Consider the following 14,858-nt stretch of genomic DNA (forward strand, 5'->3'; position numbering starts at 1 on the left):
GAGCCGTTTCTTACAGATGGAAAATAAAAAAATCTATCTTTCTATTCCAATGACTGCCTAATATATAGTACATCTAAAGGTATATCATAAGGTGGCAGCAGCAACTTAGCAGCATTTAGTTAGTCGACTACACGTGAATGATAAACAAAAAACAAGCATTAAATCTTGTCAAGACTTTATTTTGAGTATACACTTCTAGTCCCATTTCAGGTTGTAACACCAGGCAGACGTTCATCTGCTCGACCTTTTCTGGCTCATATGACAGATTGTACACTTCATTTATATTATTATATTATTTTGATAAATAAAGTGGAAGAGGGATGTAGTTTGACTGAATACATCGAAACAGCTACAAGGTCTGACCACATGGTGGCAGTCAGGTTACGCATCAATGCGAAAAGCAGAACCCATGTAACTACAGGCATTTACAACTATATCCATTTACAGTAAATGGTACCTACAAATCTGAACAATCATAACGTGATTATTCTTCAGAATTAAATGTAGTGAGGTAAATAAGACAACAGTCCTTCCTGACAAACTGCCGTCTGAAAATGATTGAAATTGGCAGACAAATCTTGAAATAAATACAAAACAATTGCTTTAAAATCTGCGGTTATTAAATTCTAAAAAGGTAAGCTCTATAATCTTCCCCCTAATGAAGTATCAGAAAATGAATCAGAACCGACCTGGGGAAATAACATACAAATAAAAAACATTTAAAAATGCATTTGGCTTCAAAGTAAAAATATTTCTGATCTACTCAAAACATTGCAATACTATGTATGTGTGAGTGTGTGTGTGTATGTGTGTGTGTGCAACAGAACAGTGTATTACAGAGAAGTTAGAGGTTAAATGTGCTTTAGTGCTGAGTGTTCTTTCAGTCCAACCGTCATTTAAACAACTTTGCACACGAGATGCGTCACTCGGACCGGTGGGTGAGGTTAGTTCTGATTGGTAGTGTTGTGTCAATCCACTGGTTTGGGTTCTCAATCATGGAGTTCCACACCGTCACCTCCTGCTCTGTGGAGTCCATCCAGCAGACGGCCTCTCCGTAACTCTCACCTAAAGAGAATGATACCTTTCTTAGCGAGGCAGTGCAAACAATCCCAACAACTAACAGCTGATTTTGTGTACATGCACATGCGGTTCCTTATATTGAAGCACAAAATGCTTGATTTGTCAGAGGCAGACGGAGATTTCTATGCTCTTTTGTGTGTTTGCTTGCTTTTAGAATAATGAAACTGCACAAAACGACAATTTTGGGGCTGGACTTAACGTTTCTTTTGCCAGTGTAAGATTCACTATATGGACAAAAGTATTCTGACACCTGGTCATTACACCAACAGGGACTGTAATGACGTATTTAAATACATATACAGTACTTTAATATAGAGTCAGTCCCCCTTTTGTAGCGACAATAGCTTCCACATTTTGAAGTGTTTCTATGTGAATTCAAGCCCATTCATTGTGTAGAGCATTTATGAGGTCAGGCAGGTTTAATATGTTATGTAATCATGTATTTCTGACTTTTACTATAGTTTGATCATGTTTATTTTATTTTGCTGTTCATGCGCAACTGGGGACAAGAGTTGCAAACTAGTAATAGCTATAAACTCTATGTACAGCACATCAGTTGCCTTATTTGTATTGGAACTATGTTAACTGTACTGTCCCTATTAAAACACAATCATGTTACAATTGAAAAAAGGGCATTCCTCAAACTGTTGCCACAAGTTGTCCAAAATGTCTTGATTGTCCTTCATTGGAGAGATGGAGCCCAAAGCCTTATTGAAACACCTGAATTTAATATTTAACAGACGTGGCAAAATACTTGTGTCCATAGTTAACACACCCGTGATACAATAGTGGCCTTTTAATTGGTTTAGTTTGACTCTGATTTGCCATTTTGCCAACTAATACACTACAACATTGTTCCAGCCGGTGTGAGAAATGTAGTCTATCATCTTCCTCGACATTCTGTCATCGGTTTGGCTTTGAGAGGATGCCCAATCCTTATCAATTCAAAGTCTCATTGCATCACATACATATATTCAGTCCAGATACGACCTTTACGTCATGCTGCAGTCACGGTGGAGGATTGTAATCCCCAACAACAACCTAATGCAGGATATTCAGCACTGCACGATGCACTCTTGTAACCTACACCACGACCTCGCTCTGATAACATGTCCATCCAAAATGCCTGAAATGCCACCAGAACAAAACACAGTGCAATGCAAAGTACTGCACTCAGCAACACACCACTGAAGCTTAAAAGGCTTTCAGACAAAGAGTGACAGGATCCTTTCCTCACAGTTACATACAGTGTTAACTTTCACAAAACGGAGAGTATCAGACTTATAATTAACCTGCCCATTTTCACTGCTGCAGAATAATGATGCCAGCAAAACACAAAAGCATATGTAAAATGTGTTTCTTACCTCACTATAGGTGTTCAGGTGATTCAAAACAAAATAGGTCAGGTTCCTCTATTGTCAAAAGTGACTTCCAGCTGTGCTATTATGATATAAGTGGTTGAAGGCTCTAAAGTGCTAAGCTCCACAGGATGTGATGTATTTCATTGTTGGAGGGGGAAGCAAAAATCAGCCATTTACGAGAAACAGAAAAAGAAAAAGAAACTGCCATATATATTGGAAAGAAATCCACACTTATCACCAGAAATGTCACCAAAAAAAAACAAGACAATGTCAGAGTGTCTTTTCTTCGTCAATCGTACAATGGAATTGAAATATTAGAGCCACAGTGTTTTTGTTAATGTATTAAAACTCTCACCAGTGCCACAGCTCAGACGAATCCCTCCCATGACCTGCCTCTTCAACCCGTCACGTTGCCAGACCATCAGCTCAGCACAGGCCTCTCTCAGGTCGCTGGTGTGGAAGCCGTCGTACACCATGGTGTGGTTGAAATTGGGGCTGATGGAGTTCTTTATCACCCGCGTCTTCTGACCACTTTGTCGACTAGCATCTGGAAGGATGTAACTTGTAGGTTGAAAGACACGATACAAATGACGTGTGAGTGTCAGTTCAGTCTCAAACTGGGTCAGTTTCATGATGAACATTTAGGGGACGATCCCACCGTAGACACGATTCAAACACGACGATGCAAGTTACTTAAAAAAGGTCCAGTGTGTAAGAATAAGTGACATGTAATGGTCAAACAAACAGAGGACTCCTGTGCTCACCTCGGTTGCCTAAAGCAGACACAAAAGGCTCCTTCTAAGGCTATAAAAAACAAGAGATTATTTATTTTAAAGCAATCATACACATATTACATTCCTGCCAAGTAACACCTGCTAAATGTTACACACTGGACCTTTAAACATTATCCACTTTGGCGTCACTGACAAATAACAGATGATGAGTAATGATGGTGCAGAGAGGACACACCTTCTAACGTATGAGTCTATAGCACCTCCTTTATTGGACAGGAGACCATGAGCCTCCCGAAGCCAGATGTAAAGTTCTCCGGTCAGCGGAAGACCACAACCTTAACACACACAAAGAACATGTATGAGGCGATTTTCATATTAGGGTAAGACATGACGTCACGTGTCCTGCTCACCCTCCGCTCCATTGGGTACGAACTTAATTGAGAGCATGACGGTCCCGCGACTGCTAATGGAGTCTGGATTCAAATGAACCTGTGATGGTGGGGAGAGGACGAGGGGTGGGGGGAGCAAGACGAGAGGCAGCAGAAGTGCGGAAGGAGGGAAAAGATTAGAGTTTGAGTTATATAATCCTTAGTTGATATTCACTGCATGTCTTAGTCTCCCTGCAGCTCTCCCAGACAGTGAAGGCACTCCTCGCTCGGTGCATCCTTTGTGTTTCACCAAGCTGCCAAACGTGCTGTTATACAAACACGCGGGTGCTAAACAACAGTAGTTGCAGACATCATTTTCTGAATATTAATCTGAGGCAATTAAATGACACACGCTAATTTATGTGAGTCTTTTTCCAAGTCTGATACCAATACTGCTGATTTTAAATTTAAAACAAACCACCAAACCGTGAATAACACATCTGTGTTCATATGTAAGTATGAAGCCCCAACTCTATAACAAAGTCTGTACTCAGAGATTCATTTATATGATATTTTGGCTTTTTGTATTTTGATGTTTTCCCTTTTTCCGATCTTTGACCAGTCATTTACATCTCCTCTTTCTTACCCGTGGCTGCAGGTCCTGCCACAGTGGCTGAGTGCAGGTCCAGTCCCAGTGGCACAGAGGCACCTCCACCTCACCCAGAAACACATTCCTGCCTAGGGGTTCGGCGTGCCACACTGACAGGTTCAGTGTCCGACTCCGCAGCTCGCCCATCTTCATTTTATACTAAAAGCATGTAATCGGGCAGTTAACGCATTGCTTAACGGAGAAATGTCACAATAAGCCCCAAGAAGGAGATTTTATTTATTTGAAGGACAATTCCCTTAACTCTAACTGCAGTGTATAACTCAGGGACACAGGGAGGGGGGAGGGGGGAGGAGAAGTAGCTGATGGGGACAACCACTTTATGTAGGATGTAAAAAGAATGTCTCACTCGGAGTGTTTGATCATAGACCGGGTTAAACGTCTTCTTCTTCACTGAAGTTTTCTTCTTACTGTGACTCGATTTGTCCGGCAAGAGATAGGTTTTAACGTATCTGTGAAGCGCACACACACACACACACACACACAAACACAGACACGCACACACGCTGGCATAAAATGACTGGGTTTTGTCTGTAGGCATCGCTGCTGCAATATGCAGATTGACACCATCACTCACGGATCAGAGCGGTTCTTGCGCGCCGCAGCGACGTCCTCGCAGCGGTACACTTTGATATGCAGCTCCTCCTTCTGGTTTTCGTAGACCAATGAGAACTGGATACGGCCCCTCACTTCCACCATTCCAAAATCTCCCGAGCTGAACAGACTCATCATGCTTCCACCGAACTACAACACACGCACGACAAAGATCAGCACCGACGTCATTGTCCTTAGCTGAGTCATCTTCTTACATCACTGGAGGGGCCAGTTAATCAAATGTGTGTGTGTGTGTGTGTGCACATACAGTGTATCCTGAATAGAGGCTGCTGTTGGAGCTGCTGGTTTTCACAGACGCTGGGTCCGGCTCCGTCAGGCTGCTGCTCAGAGAGTCAGTGTCCCCGTTGCAGTAGTCAAAGTCATCCTTAACACAGGAGGAAGCGTCACTACTTGTCATCCATCCAATGGTAACCACATATCATGACTCGGGATGGGACGATACCCATATCCCAAACTTGAGTATCTACCGATACCGATATTATTATATATATATATATATATATATATATATATATATATATATATATATATATATATATATATATTACATTTCATTTCAAAGACATCATTCTCCACCTGTGTAATAAAAAGAGGAAATAAACAGCCAAAACATGATTTGTATTTCCATTTTTAGTGAAGCATGTGATGAATAGGATTTTTGGATTGTACTGGATTTTACATTTTCTGTCCGATGACCGATATCCAATCTTGACCAGTATCAGACCCATACTGACTGATATATGCTGACTCTATGTCAGTGACAGGCCTCAACAGAGAGTGGAATAACTGGTTAAAAGCAGTGTTTGTCTATTCATTAGTGATGAGTGTTATAATCACCTCAGCCTCCTCTGAGTAGCCAGTACTTCTCCTTTCGCAGTCTTTGAACAGAATGTTTATAATGTTAGTACAGAGGACTAAAAGGACACAGAGAGACAGAGACAGTGAGACAAAAAATGTTGATACCTTTGGATGATGTGGAACCATTTGTATAATCAAGACCCTACAAGTGAGGACGATTTGTTAATGTATAGATGATCATTCGGAAAACAGTTTAATGTATAGAAAGAAGAAACAAACAGACCTGTATTAGGTAACTTTTTGTTCTAGGTTTTGTATTTTCTTGATTCCTGGCAACACAAGTAAGATGAAATACAGGAAATGCAAAAAATCCTGCAATAAGTACTATGATTTTCTTCTGCCCTCACTTACCCTTCATGCTTCTTCTCCTTGTCCTTCACTTTACTCTCTGCCTTAGACGAGTTGTCACTGTGTGGTGTCGCAATCTCTCCATTAAACAGTTCACTCAGGGATCCTTCTGTTCCTATGGCAACAACCAGACACCCCATCATTGGGACATCCCTATAACAACAGGGGGAAACAGCCCCACAGGCAAGTAGTGGCAGCAGGGCATTATCTGCAAACTGACCTCTGCTCTTTGACCTCCTGTGGCGCATGGAGGCGTGGACTAGGTCACAACCCGACTTGTGGCTGTAGTGGCGCTTGCTGCGCTCCTCACTGAACCATTTCCCCGACAGGCTGCGCAGACGTACCGGGTCTGCCTCTGTTTGCTGGAGAATGCTACAGTGACAAACAGCAAACAGTCACAACTTCCTGTCTGCAAAGGTCACGCTGGTGTCATCTGACGTCTAAAATCTAAGAAAGTCACTAATAGAGATAAGTCAACATGTGAAAGACATCAAAACTTTACTTTATACATTAGCATACTGTTTTTTGACATGTTCATGAGACACTAAAACTGAAATGATTCATTAATTATCCAATGAACACTCATGTCTGAAGAAGGGCTTGGGCCTAAAATGTCACCTGGTCAGTAATAATTATATAATAGTAATAACATTTTTCCCCCTCCTTTTCTCACACTTTGGACACTGTTATCAAAATCAAAGAAAATTACCCTTGCAAAGATAAACAATCACCTCTGACCTTACACGTCCTTCATCACATCGACGCAACGCCGTGTCACGCTCTAAGACCTGGAGGATAACAGATTTCTCCTGTTCTGTCAGGTGGCTCAGGTCAAGAAAAGAGTCGGCCTTGTGCCCCTCCATCCCTGACAGAGAAGAAAACATGAACACAATCCATAAACAAATACATAGAGACTGCGTATAATTGGAACTGTATAGAATGACACGTTATTTGGGTCATCATTTGATTCAAATACATTTTAAAGTTGAATCTGGTGTAATACTGATATTGTTGCCACAAGGACACAAAGAAGGTATATTTTTCAGCTTTATCACAATGTAGGGTGTTATTTTTGGAACCACTGTGTACTTTCAGGACACAGTTCAGTTTGAAATCAATTGTCATCAGTGGTGGAAGACCACTGGTGGGGAGGTCTAGGAGGACGTCCCCCTACTGCACCAAGTGCTCTCTAATGAGGTTTGACGTCTAACTAAACAAAAAGGCTACAAAAGGGCTCGGAAATAAGATTTGACCATTGAAGCTGCTAATATGATACCGTACAAGACTATACTGGTAAATGTCCAAGCTGCTTTACACTACAGTTTTGCCATTCACTCACACTTTGTATCTATGTTCCATTTCCATCCCTTAACATGATCATAACACATGTGTGTCTTATTTAAAATGTTCTATTTTCATTTGGTAATCTGAAATAGTTCATTCATTACTTTCTAAATAAACAATTTACAGTAAAAAATGACTCCCAATAAGGGTATTTTGTTGGCTGAGAACACGTTTTTGAGAAGCTCTTTAACACAATTCAAAATGATATGACACAACACGCTTTATTGTCCACACTGAGAATGATGAGAATGAGGTGCTGTATTACTAAAATGGAGTGAAATCCTTCCATACAATGACATGTTGTTTGTATTCATGAGACCTACAGACCGCCCGCAGGGTAGTTACCTTTGAGTAATTAACGCATGCGCAAAGCAATGATCCTGTTGCAGCAGTTGGGAGTCTGGCAAACAGGATCTCATACAAATAGTGCACCACCTCAACTCCGAAAAGAATCATATTGTATTGTGTCGAGTACATGACGCACAGTAAATCATGTCATTGTTCATTATCATAATTATTATTTTTTTTACGAGCAATACTAAATGATCCTGTCCTTTTTTATTTACACACAAAACGTCTCGTCATTATTGACACAAAGGCTCTGCATAAGGAAACGAACTAGGCCTGTGTTGCAATTCCCTCATGATGAGCAGCGCGAGAGAGTGAACACCTGTCAACTGCAACTTTGTTCTCCCTTCTCGCTAAAGATCAAACTTTAAGTCAACTTTTAAACAACAGAACACGGAGCAAACATACAAAACTCTGTTTATTACCTTATTTGACAGAATCCGTCAGCTCCATGTGAGGGAAGGAAAGTTTGGTGGAAAAAAAAAAGTTGAGCTGAATGCAGTGGACCTGTGTGTGTGTGTGTGTCTGAGTAAACGAAGTGAACACGCCCTCTAGAGACAGCTGAGAGAGAGAGAGAGAGAGAGAGAGAGAGAGAGAGAGAGAGGTTACCAACAAAACCGGATACCTAATCTTAACCATAACCAGTTAATGTATAACCTTAACCTAACCACTGTTCACTCACGTTGAATCTGAATAGTATATCAACTAAATATTAAGTTTCTGATCAATTCTAACATTCCAGATCCATTCAGAGCCTCAAACATCCCCATAAGGACTAACAGACAACGGTCAGTGCACGCACACACACGTACACATACACACACGTACACACACACTCACACACACACACACGGATGTTTTACCACCAACTGCAGGGTGGAGATGAGTTGTAACTTTCCTTGTTATGGCCGTCCACACCTGCTAAACACACATTTGTCCCCACAGTGAAGCCACTGCTGCTGCTGCTGCTGCACCTGTCACCCTGCACACACACACACACACATATAGACACTTCTCTGCTTGTTTTAAAGTGGTAGATATGTGTGTGTGTGTGTGTGTGTGTGAGTTGGGGGGGATGGGAGGATTTCCTTTCTCTCACTGGAAAATGCAAATATGTTGGTGTTTGCAGGGGGAAGCTAAAAAAGACTGGACTGTATTCAGTCCTGTCTTTTGTCAAGAGCTTTGGACGGCGGCCACAGTCGGCCTAGTTGTGTGGGCTTATTCAAGCCTGCAGGTTCTGGCTCAGACAGTGACTGCTCCATCCAAGCAGCCATCCTGCTGCTCCCTCAAAGGCCTCCACCATCACTCTGTTCATGCGCCACGCTGGGAACCACAAGAGTCCTGATGTCTGTGGAGACACCCAGACGAATAAGTTCACTCGCCCCGCTGTGAGATAAACACGTACTGTAAAATCTCCTGCGGCGATTAGCTGATGTCATGTCCCCGTTTGGCAAGCAAGGACCGACACGACACAAAAGCTGAGTGAAACCGGTATTTTTTTTTTATTCATCTACTGTACTGTTTATAGACTATTTCATTCTCATGGCATCACAAAACAAGCATCTCATCATCAACCCACGCGACAGTGTTAACGGGATTAAACGGGGTCCATTACGTCAAATTGGAACATTCAAAAGGGTTAAAGCTGAAATCAAAACTGAAATCTCCACCAAATCAACCAATAAAAAAAGGATCCAAGCTCCTCACAATTCAAAAAAACTCAAAACACACACAGTACAAAGCAGTGGAGTGCAGCATCTGCTACTTCTAATAAGTGTATAGATTATAAAGTAACTAAACGAACATTATATCTTCACAGACTGTATCTTTAAGGTCTCAAGACAAACACTTTCACTCAGTACAAGTTAAAGGAACAGCTCACCTCAGCCTTTGCCTCCAAACATGTTGGAGAACCTACAGTAGCCCTCAGTGAGTGCTAAAACTCACAAAAAACATGGTGGTCCAACATGACGGCCAACATAGAGAGAACACGCTCCTGATGTAAATAAGAGGATTCATTCTGTGGTGATGTAAACAATTCATATATCGAGATGACGGCACAACAAAATTGTATTCAATTTCTGACATTTTTAAAACCGCTTCACGTAAATCTTACACATTGGACCTTTAAGATACACATTATTTCACTTACATTTCAGTAAAAACACTGTTGACATACAGTGGTACTGACAAATGTGAGTTCTACAGTTTCATTTTGTTTAGTTTTAGTGTTCTTCAGTCCAGTTTGACCTCCTGTTTACACAGCTCACTCGATGGCTCGACAGGCAGCGGCTTGTTGTTTGTCTAACTGACTCTTAGCTAAATTTGTTTAAGTTAAGATGTGTGTTACAGTGATACAATCAGAGTCGTTCTTTTTTATTGTTGCTCTCATTATTTCCACTCCCCACAGTGTCTATAAATGAAATATAAATGTGGTGCTATACATACACACTCGCACAAACAAGAGCCTCTTAAAAAGCACAGCTAACCTGCAGGTGTACACGTGTGGACTAAAGCAAAGAAAACTGACAGGGGCTCATGAAAGAAAAAAAAGAAAGAAAGAAAGAAAGAAAGTCGATGAGTCACTGCTCTGACGTCCTGTGTCCTCATCTTCTTGTCCTTCACATGTCTTGACTTCACTGTGGCTGCTCTCTGTGCAGGAGACAGACAGACAGAGCGTTATTGTGGACAGGCAGACAGACAGACAGACAGACAGGCAGTGAAAACAGTCTGGAGAGATTGAAGGTCAACGGTCCATTAGCCGCTGTTGATCACTCCTGCCACTAGAGGCTGCTATTGCACCTTCACATTCACTTGTCCGACATTGGCAGGCACATTTTATACATACACATACTAAATTCCCTGCTCTCTGACACCGACATGCACATACTCACATGGGGTCATAGTTGCTCTGCTCTTTGGATTTTAGGAAGCGCATGGCGAAGAAGCCACCGGCCTGCACACACAGCACCAGTATGATGCCTCCAATGAAACTGGACATGTCAAACTTGGCCTGGGAGAAGTTTGTGGATGACTTGCTCTTGTCACCTAAAGGCAGAGGACACAGTGGCTGATATTTCATTAAAGTGAGACCAGGTGGGGAGGTAGAGGAGAGCATAATCTATTTATTTTTTGATGGTGGAACATAAGTGCATGGTGTTGGGGAAATTTCACTCAGACTTTGCGGGAATAATAAATCTGTGACGCAAAAGGAAAGGGGAGGGGTGTGACGAGATGCTGGCTATAATTTACCTGAGTCACCTTCCCCTCCTCCCTCGGCTACAGTCTCTACCACTGAGGAAATGGAGCATGAAAAAGAGACGAGGATCACTGGGGTGTGCAGAGAATTGTGTCACTTTTCAGACCGAATTTTGTACCTGAGCACAATTCAGAAACTCTGGTCCAGCTGCAGTTCACAGACGTGTCGGCCGAGTCGCCCTCATCAACCACACACCGGCCTGTGTCATTATCTGAGGGGAGAAACAAGGGCATTTTAGTGTGTGTGTGTGTGTGTGTGTGTGCGCATGTCATGTGTGTTCCGAGTATGCTAAATAATTCAGCCATCTTGTGCAAACCAGGGAAGCTTATGTTACAGTAACTCAGATGATTGAATTACTGTCAGAGGTCAGTGTGTGTGTGTGTGTGTGTGTGTATGTGTGGCTTTGTGAGGACCAAAAAAACTATACAGAGTGAGGACATTAAGACCTGGTTTTAGGGCTATAAGGTTAGGGTAAATGTTAGGGTTAGTCATTCAGTTGTGATGGTTAAGGTTAAAGGGGCTAGAGAATACATTATGACTATGATCCTCACTATGAAAGAAGTGCAAATGTGTGTGTGTGTGTGTGTGTGTGTGTGTGTGTCTGTGTGTGTGTCACCATCTGGGCAAAGCTTCCATACGCAGCCTGTCAGGTTGAGGACGGAGTCTCCGACACATAGGTCACATGACTCAGCTTGAGAGCAATCTGCAGGAGGGTAAAACTGGCAGTCAATTGAAAGTGTCAGTCACTGCCAATTAAATGTTCAATGCCCAATTATCTTCCCACAGAAACACTTTAAAGGTCACATGACTGTCAGACATCTTACTCGTCATACCGTGTCTGATTTAGCAAAAGTAAGTGGGCAAATGACAGGATTCATGTCAAAGACAAGGATTTTTATTCACCCCGCATACTTTCACCTGTTTTTGGTTTGTACGGAATACAGGGGAACAAAATCATCGTCACAGCAAATCAGAGGAGATAAATTACAGTGGAAAGACTCAAACCGGGCTCTAGTGGAGTCAAGGAGGGATACAAAAGTGTAGGAGGACAGCAGCTGGTTTCTCACGAGACAAAAACACAGCTGTTTAGTAAGAGGACGCAGTCTTACCTGTCTGAGAGTACACAGAGAACACAGCTGCTAGAACCAGCAGTGCTGAGCACAGCACCTTCATCACTGACTGCTGCATCCTGACAACCACAGAGCACCGACGCTGGCAAATGACGACTGGAGATGATGGTGATTTGAGTTTAGAGTTATCAACGACAAAAAGAAAGTCTTCAATAAAAAATGTCTTTGGTATGTCCCCAAAACAGCATCCAGCAGTGGCAAATGGACATATATGTCCAGACTGGGACACAGAGAGAACAAGAAAAGGACAGCAGGCACAGAGATCTGTGTAACATGAGCAACACCCAAACTTGGTTCCCTGGCAACCAATTGGCCCACCTCAACCCTCCTGAAATACACACCTGTTTGGACAGACTGACACGTGTTTATGTCAGCAGCCAGTGCATTCACACCGATGTCCTTACAACAGCATAGGTTTCAATTTGTTGGTCCATTGATATTTTAAAACTTTCCAGGATTGCACAGATGTTGAAACTGGGTTGAAAGCAGGGGCTCGGGGACACCTCAAAATAAAGGAAATGTCACAGTGTCAACGTGTTTTACCCTCAAATATCTGTACCAAATTTTATTCATTACTTGGTGAGTTAGAAAAGGACAAAGTGGTGGACTCACTGACAGATCCCCATCAACTCTGACCAACAAAAACTATTTGTTACTAGACTCAAACTAAAATGAGTTAAAATGTCTCACTGAGACAGTTTATCAACACAATCAGGGCATTATACTGTATGTGTTATAATTAGTGATAGTGTCCTGCAGCACTTATCTGCCCCTGCAGAACAATAGGGGATTAGGTGCCATGCTCAGGGACACCACAGCCCATGACCTCATGAGCCCAATTCCTTTCCTCTTGTCCATGGGCTGCCACAAGAAAAAAAAAGTGTTAAAACAGCTCTTGATATAAATGAGGTTGGCATGGGAACTAGGTCAGAACCCATGTGGTGTAAATTGGCCTGGGCATCCGTTTTATCATCGCCTCAAATGGGTCACTGGCTGTGAGGATCGGCACTGTATATTTCAGTTTATGTATGAAAAATAACTCAGAGAAGGTATTTAATGCCCCAGTTTGAAGCAAGGAATTATTTATCACTGCTAAGCTCATAATGAGGTGGTCCTGGGTCTGCTCCCTCCATTTGTGTAGCGTCTAACGAAGTGTGCGCGAATAAGTATCTTTGTTTAGTCACTTTGAAAGGAAAGTGAGCGTTTGTGAGCATTAACATCCTTTCTATGCAAAGGCCGTGTTTGGGAGGAGTCCTGAGTTTTGCTGCCACTAATTGAATAGGTTTAGATGTCACTGACTGGACTGCACGTAGAGATGCATGTGACAAAACTGCTATTTCTGTGCACCTCCCTCTGCTGATTCAGACTGAGATTCATTCATGACTATAAAACAATATTCAGTGCTCTGAAGCATTTACTGTGTGTTCGTCTGTAGGCAGCCTATACTGGACTAGAGCTGAAACAGTTACTTACTATAAATCGATTATTAATCATTACTAAATTAATCGTCAACTATTTTGATTAATCGAGTAGTCAGTTTGAAGCTTTTTTTCATCATTAAAACAAGATTTCTGATTGTTTCAGCTTCTTATATGTGAATGTATTTGCTCTTTATAACAAAGAAATCATTTAAAGTGAATCATTTTGATTTGTGGACAAAACAAGACATTCGAGAATGTCATAATTTCCAAACATTTTTTGACACCCCTGCTATAAACCAACTTTGAAACAGTAATGTAACATTATTCAGCCTCTATGAACCCTCTCAAAGTCAAAAAATCAGTTAATTCTATTTGAATGAAAATGTTGCCGCAAACATTTTTCAAATTCCCCCTCACTTAAGACTCTTTTGTGAGAGTGTCATCACCTCCTGCTGCAGCTACGCCCCTGCACACACACACACTCACGTGCAACTGTGAGTTAAGTAACTGAAAGTGTTGCATAAAGGTGACCCGAGTCCAGCATCACGACACACTCTTCATTCAGTGAATATTTCACCATCACTCCCCCTGCTTCACTCTTCACACCGACGCTTCTCATGTCAACTCCCACACGCAGTCTGCTCAGACACTGAGAAGCTTGCAGTGTTGGCGTGTTAGTGTGACTGAGGAGGAAATGTGTAAAATAACAAAGGGATATTCCGCAGTCCACGAGGACACGATTTCCTCCCACTGAAGATCCGACTGCTGCCAAGAGTGACTGACGAGTGGATAATATTGCATTTACAGCCTGTGGTGAGGAGACTTGTTGGTACTAGTGCAAATAAAGGCATAATAACATGTCCACGGTCCAACTGAATAACAAACTGGATACAACTAGATATTAATTACACAAGGAATCACAGTTTATAAATACCTATGACCTAATGTTATCAGAGGTGACGAAAAAAAAATCACCTCCAAGTGTGCCAAGTGCTGCACTTCAGAGTCTCTTGATGACGTAGGACAGGAAGAGTAACCTTATATGGCTCGAGCAGGGCGACGTTCCCCTCAGACAGCAGAGCATTGATATGCGCGAGCACGTTCACACCCTCCTGCAGCGCCCACGCTCACTATCAAAGCGGGGAAGCCACGAATCCCCACCACCACCACCACCACCACCACACACCCCACTGCTGCTGTAGTGTTACAGTAAGAGCTCAGCTGGACTCCTGTTTAAATAAGTTTACTAAAAGCATGCAACAGGCAGATCAATGCATGACATAAAAGGAATATGAAATGGGATGATATTAGACCACGTATGCTTA

General features: G+C 42.1%; 2 protein-coding genes across 4 annotated transcripts; both read right to left on the minus strand.

The window, feature by feature from the left end:
* Nucleotides 1–158: 158 nt before the first annotated feature.
* sytl1 (synaptotagmin-like 1) lies at nucleotides 159–8,261 on the minus strand. Of its 2 annotated transcripts, XM_044051990.1 has the most exons (15): nucleotides 8,149–8,261; nucleotides 6,770–6,896; nucleotides 6,252–6,403; nucleotides 6,035–6,146; nucleotides 5,907–5,952; nucleotides 5,789–5,825; nucleotides 5,663–5,703; nucleotides 5,073–5,189; nucleotides 4,788–4,954; nucleotides 4,560–4,662; nucleotides 4,190–4,351; nucleotides 3,586–3,664; nucleotides 3,411–3,510; nucleotides 2,797–3,002; nucleotides 159–1,065 (listed from the first exon to the last, which is right to left on the minus strand). In XM_044051990.1, exons 2-15 carry the CDS (start codon nucleotides 6,892–6,894, stop codon nucleotides 923–925), a joined length of 1,590 nt encoding a protein of 529 aa, XP_043907925.1. In that variant the 5' UTR covers nucleotides 6,895–6,896; nucleotides 8,149–8,261; the 3' UTR covers nucleotides 159–922. The 2 variants fall into 2 exon arrangements, with proteins under 2 accessions (XP_043907925.1, XP_043907926.1); XM_044051991.1 differs by lacking the exon at nucleotides 8,149–8,261 and having other exon boundaries at nucleotides 6,763–6,828.
* Nucleotides 8,262–9,201: 940 nt separating this feature from the next.
* cd164l2 (CD164 sialomucin-like 2) lies at nucleotides 9,202–12,783 on the minus strand. Of its 2 annotated transcripts, XM_044052182.1 has the most exons (6): nucleotides 12,092–12,783; nucleotides 11,599–11,685; nucleotides 11,101–11,193; nucleotides 10,976–11,017; nucleotides 10,618–10,771; nucleotides 9,202–10,375 (listed from the first exon to the last, which is right to left on the minus strand). In XM_044052182.1, exons 1-6 carry the CDS (start codon nucleotides 12,168–12,170, stop codon nucleotides 10,360–10,362), a joined length of 471 nt encoding a protein of 156 aa, XP_043908117.1. In that variant the 5' UTR covers nucleotides 12,171–12,783; the 3' UTR covers nucleotides 9,202–10,359. The 2 variants fall into 2 exon arrangements, with proteins under 2 accessions (XP_043908117.1, XP_043908118.1); XM_044052183.1 differs by lacking the exon at nucleotides 10,976–11,017.
* Nucleotides 12,784–14,858: the final 2,075 nt, after the last annotated feature.

The sequence above is a fragment of the Solea senegalensis genome, linkage group LG20 (genome assembly GCF_019176455.1).
Source record: "Solea senegalensis isolate Sse05_10M linkage group LG20, IFAPA_SoseM_1, whole genome shotgun sequence".
Lineage (NCBI taxonomy): Eukaryota > Metazoa > Chordata > Actinopteri > Pleuronectiformes > Soleidae > Solea > Solea senegalensis.

Excerpts from the sequence above, each read along its gene's own strand:
- sytl1 (XM_044051990.1), bottom strand. The coding sequence starts at position 6,894 with ATGGAGGGGCACAAGGCCGACTCTTTTCTTGACCTGAGCCACCTGACA. Across the intron at positions 6,404-6,769 it reads TGTGATGAAGGACGTGTAAG|CATTCTCCAGCAAACAGAGG; the intron begins GTCAGAGGTGAT and ends TTGTCACTGTAG. Across the intron at positions 4,955-5,072 it reads GCCTCTATTCAGGATACACT|TTCGGTGGAAGCATGATGAG; the intron begins GTATGTGCACAC and ends CGTGTGTTGTAG.
- cd164l2 (XM_044052182.1), bottom strand. The coding sequence starts at position 12,170 with ATGCAGCAGTCAGTGATGAAGGTGCTGTGCTCAGCACTGCTGGTTCTA. Across the intron at positions 11,194-11,598 it reads ATGGAAGCTTTGCCCAGATG|ATAATGACACAGGCCGGTGT; the intron begins GTGACACACACA and ends TTCTCCCCTCAG. Across the intron at positions 10,772-10,975 it reads AGGAGGGGAAGGTGACTCAG|GTGACAAGAGCAAGTCATCC; the intron begins GTAAATTATAGC and ends CTCTGCCTTTAG.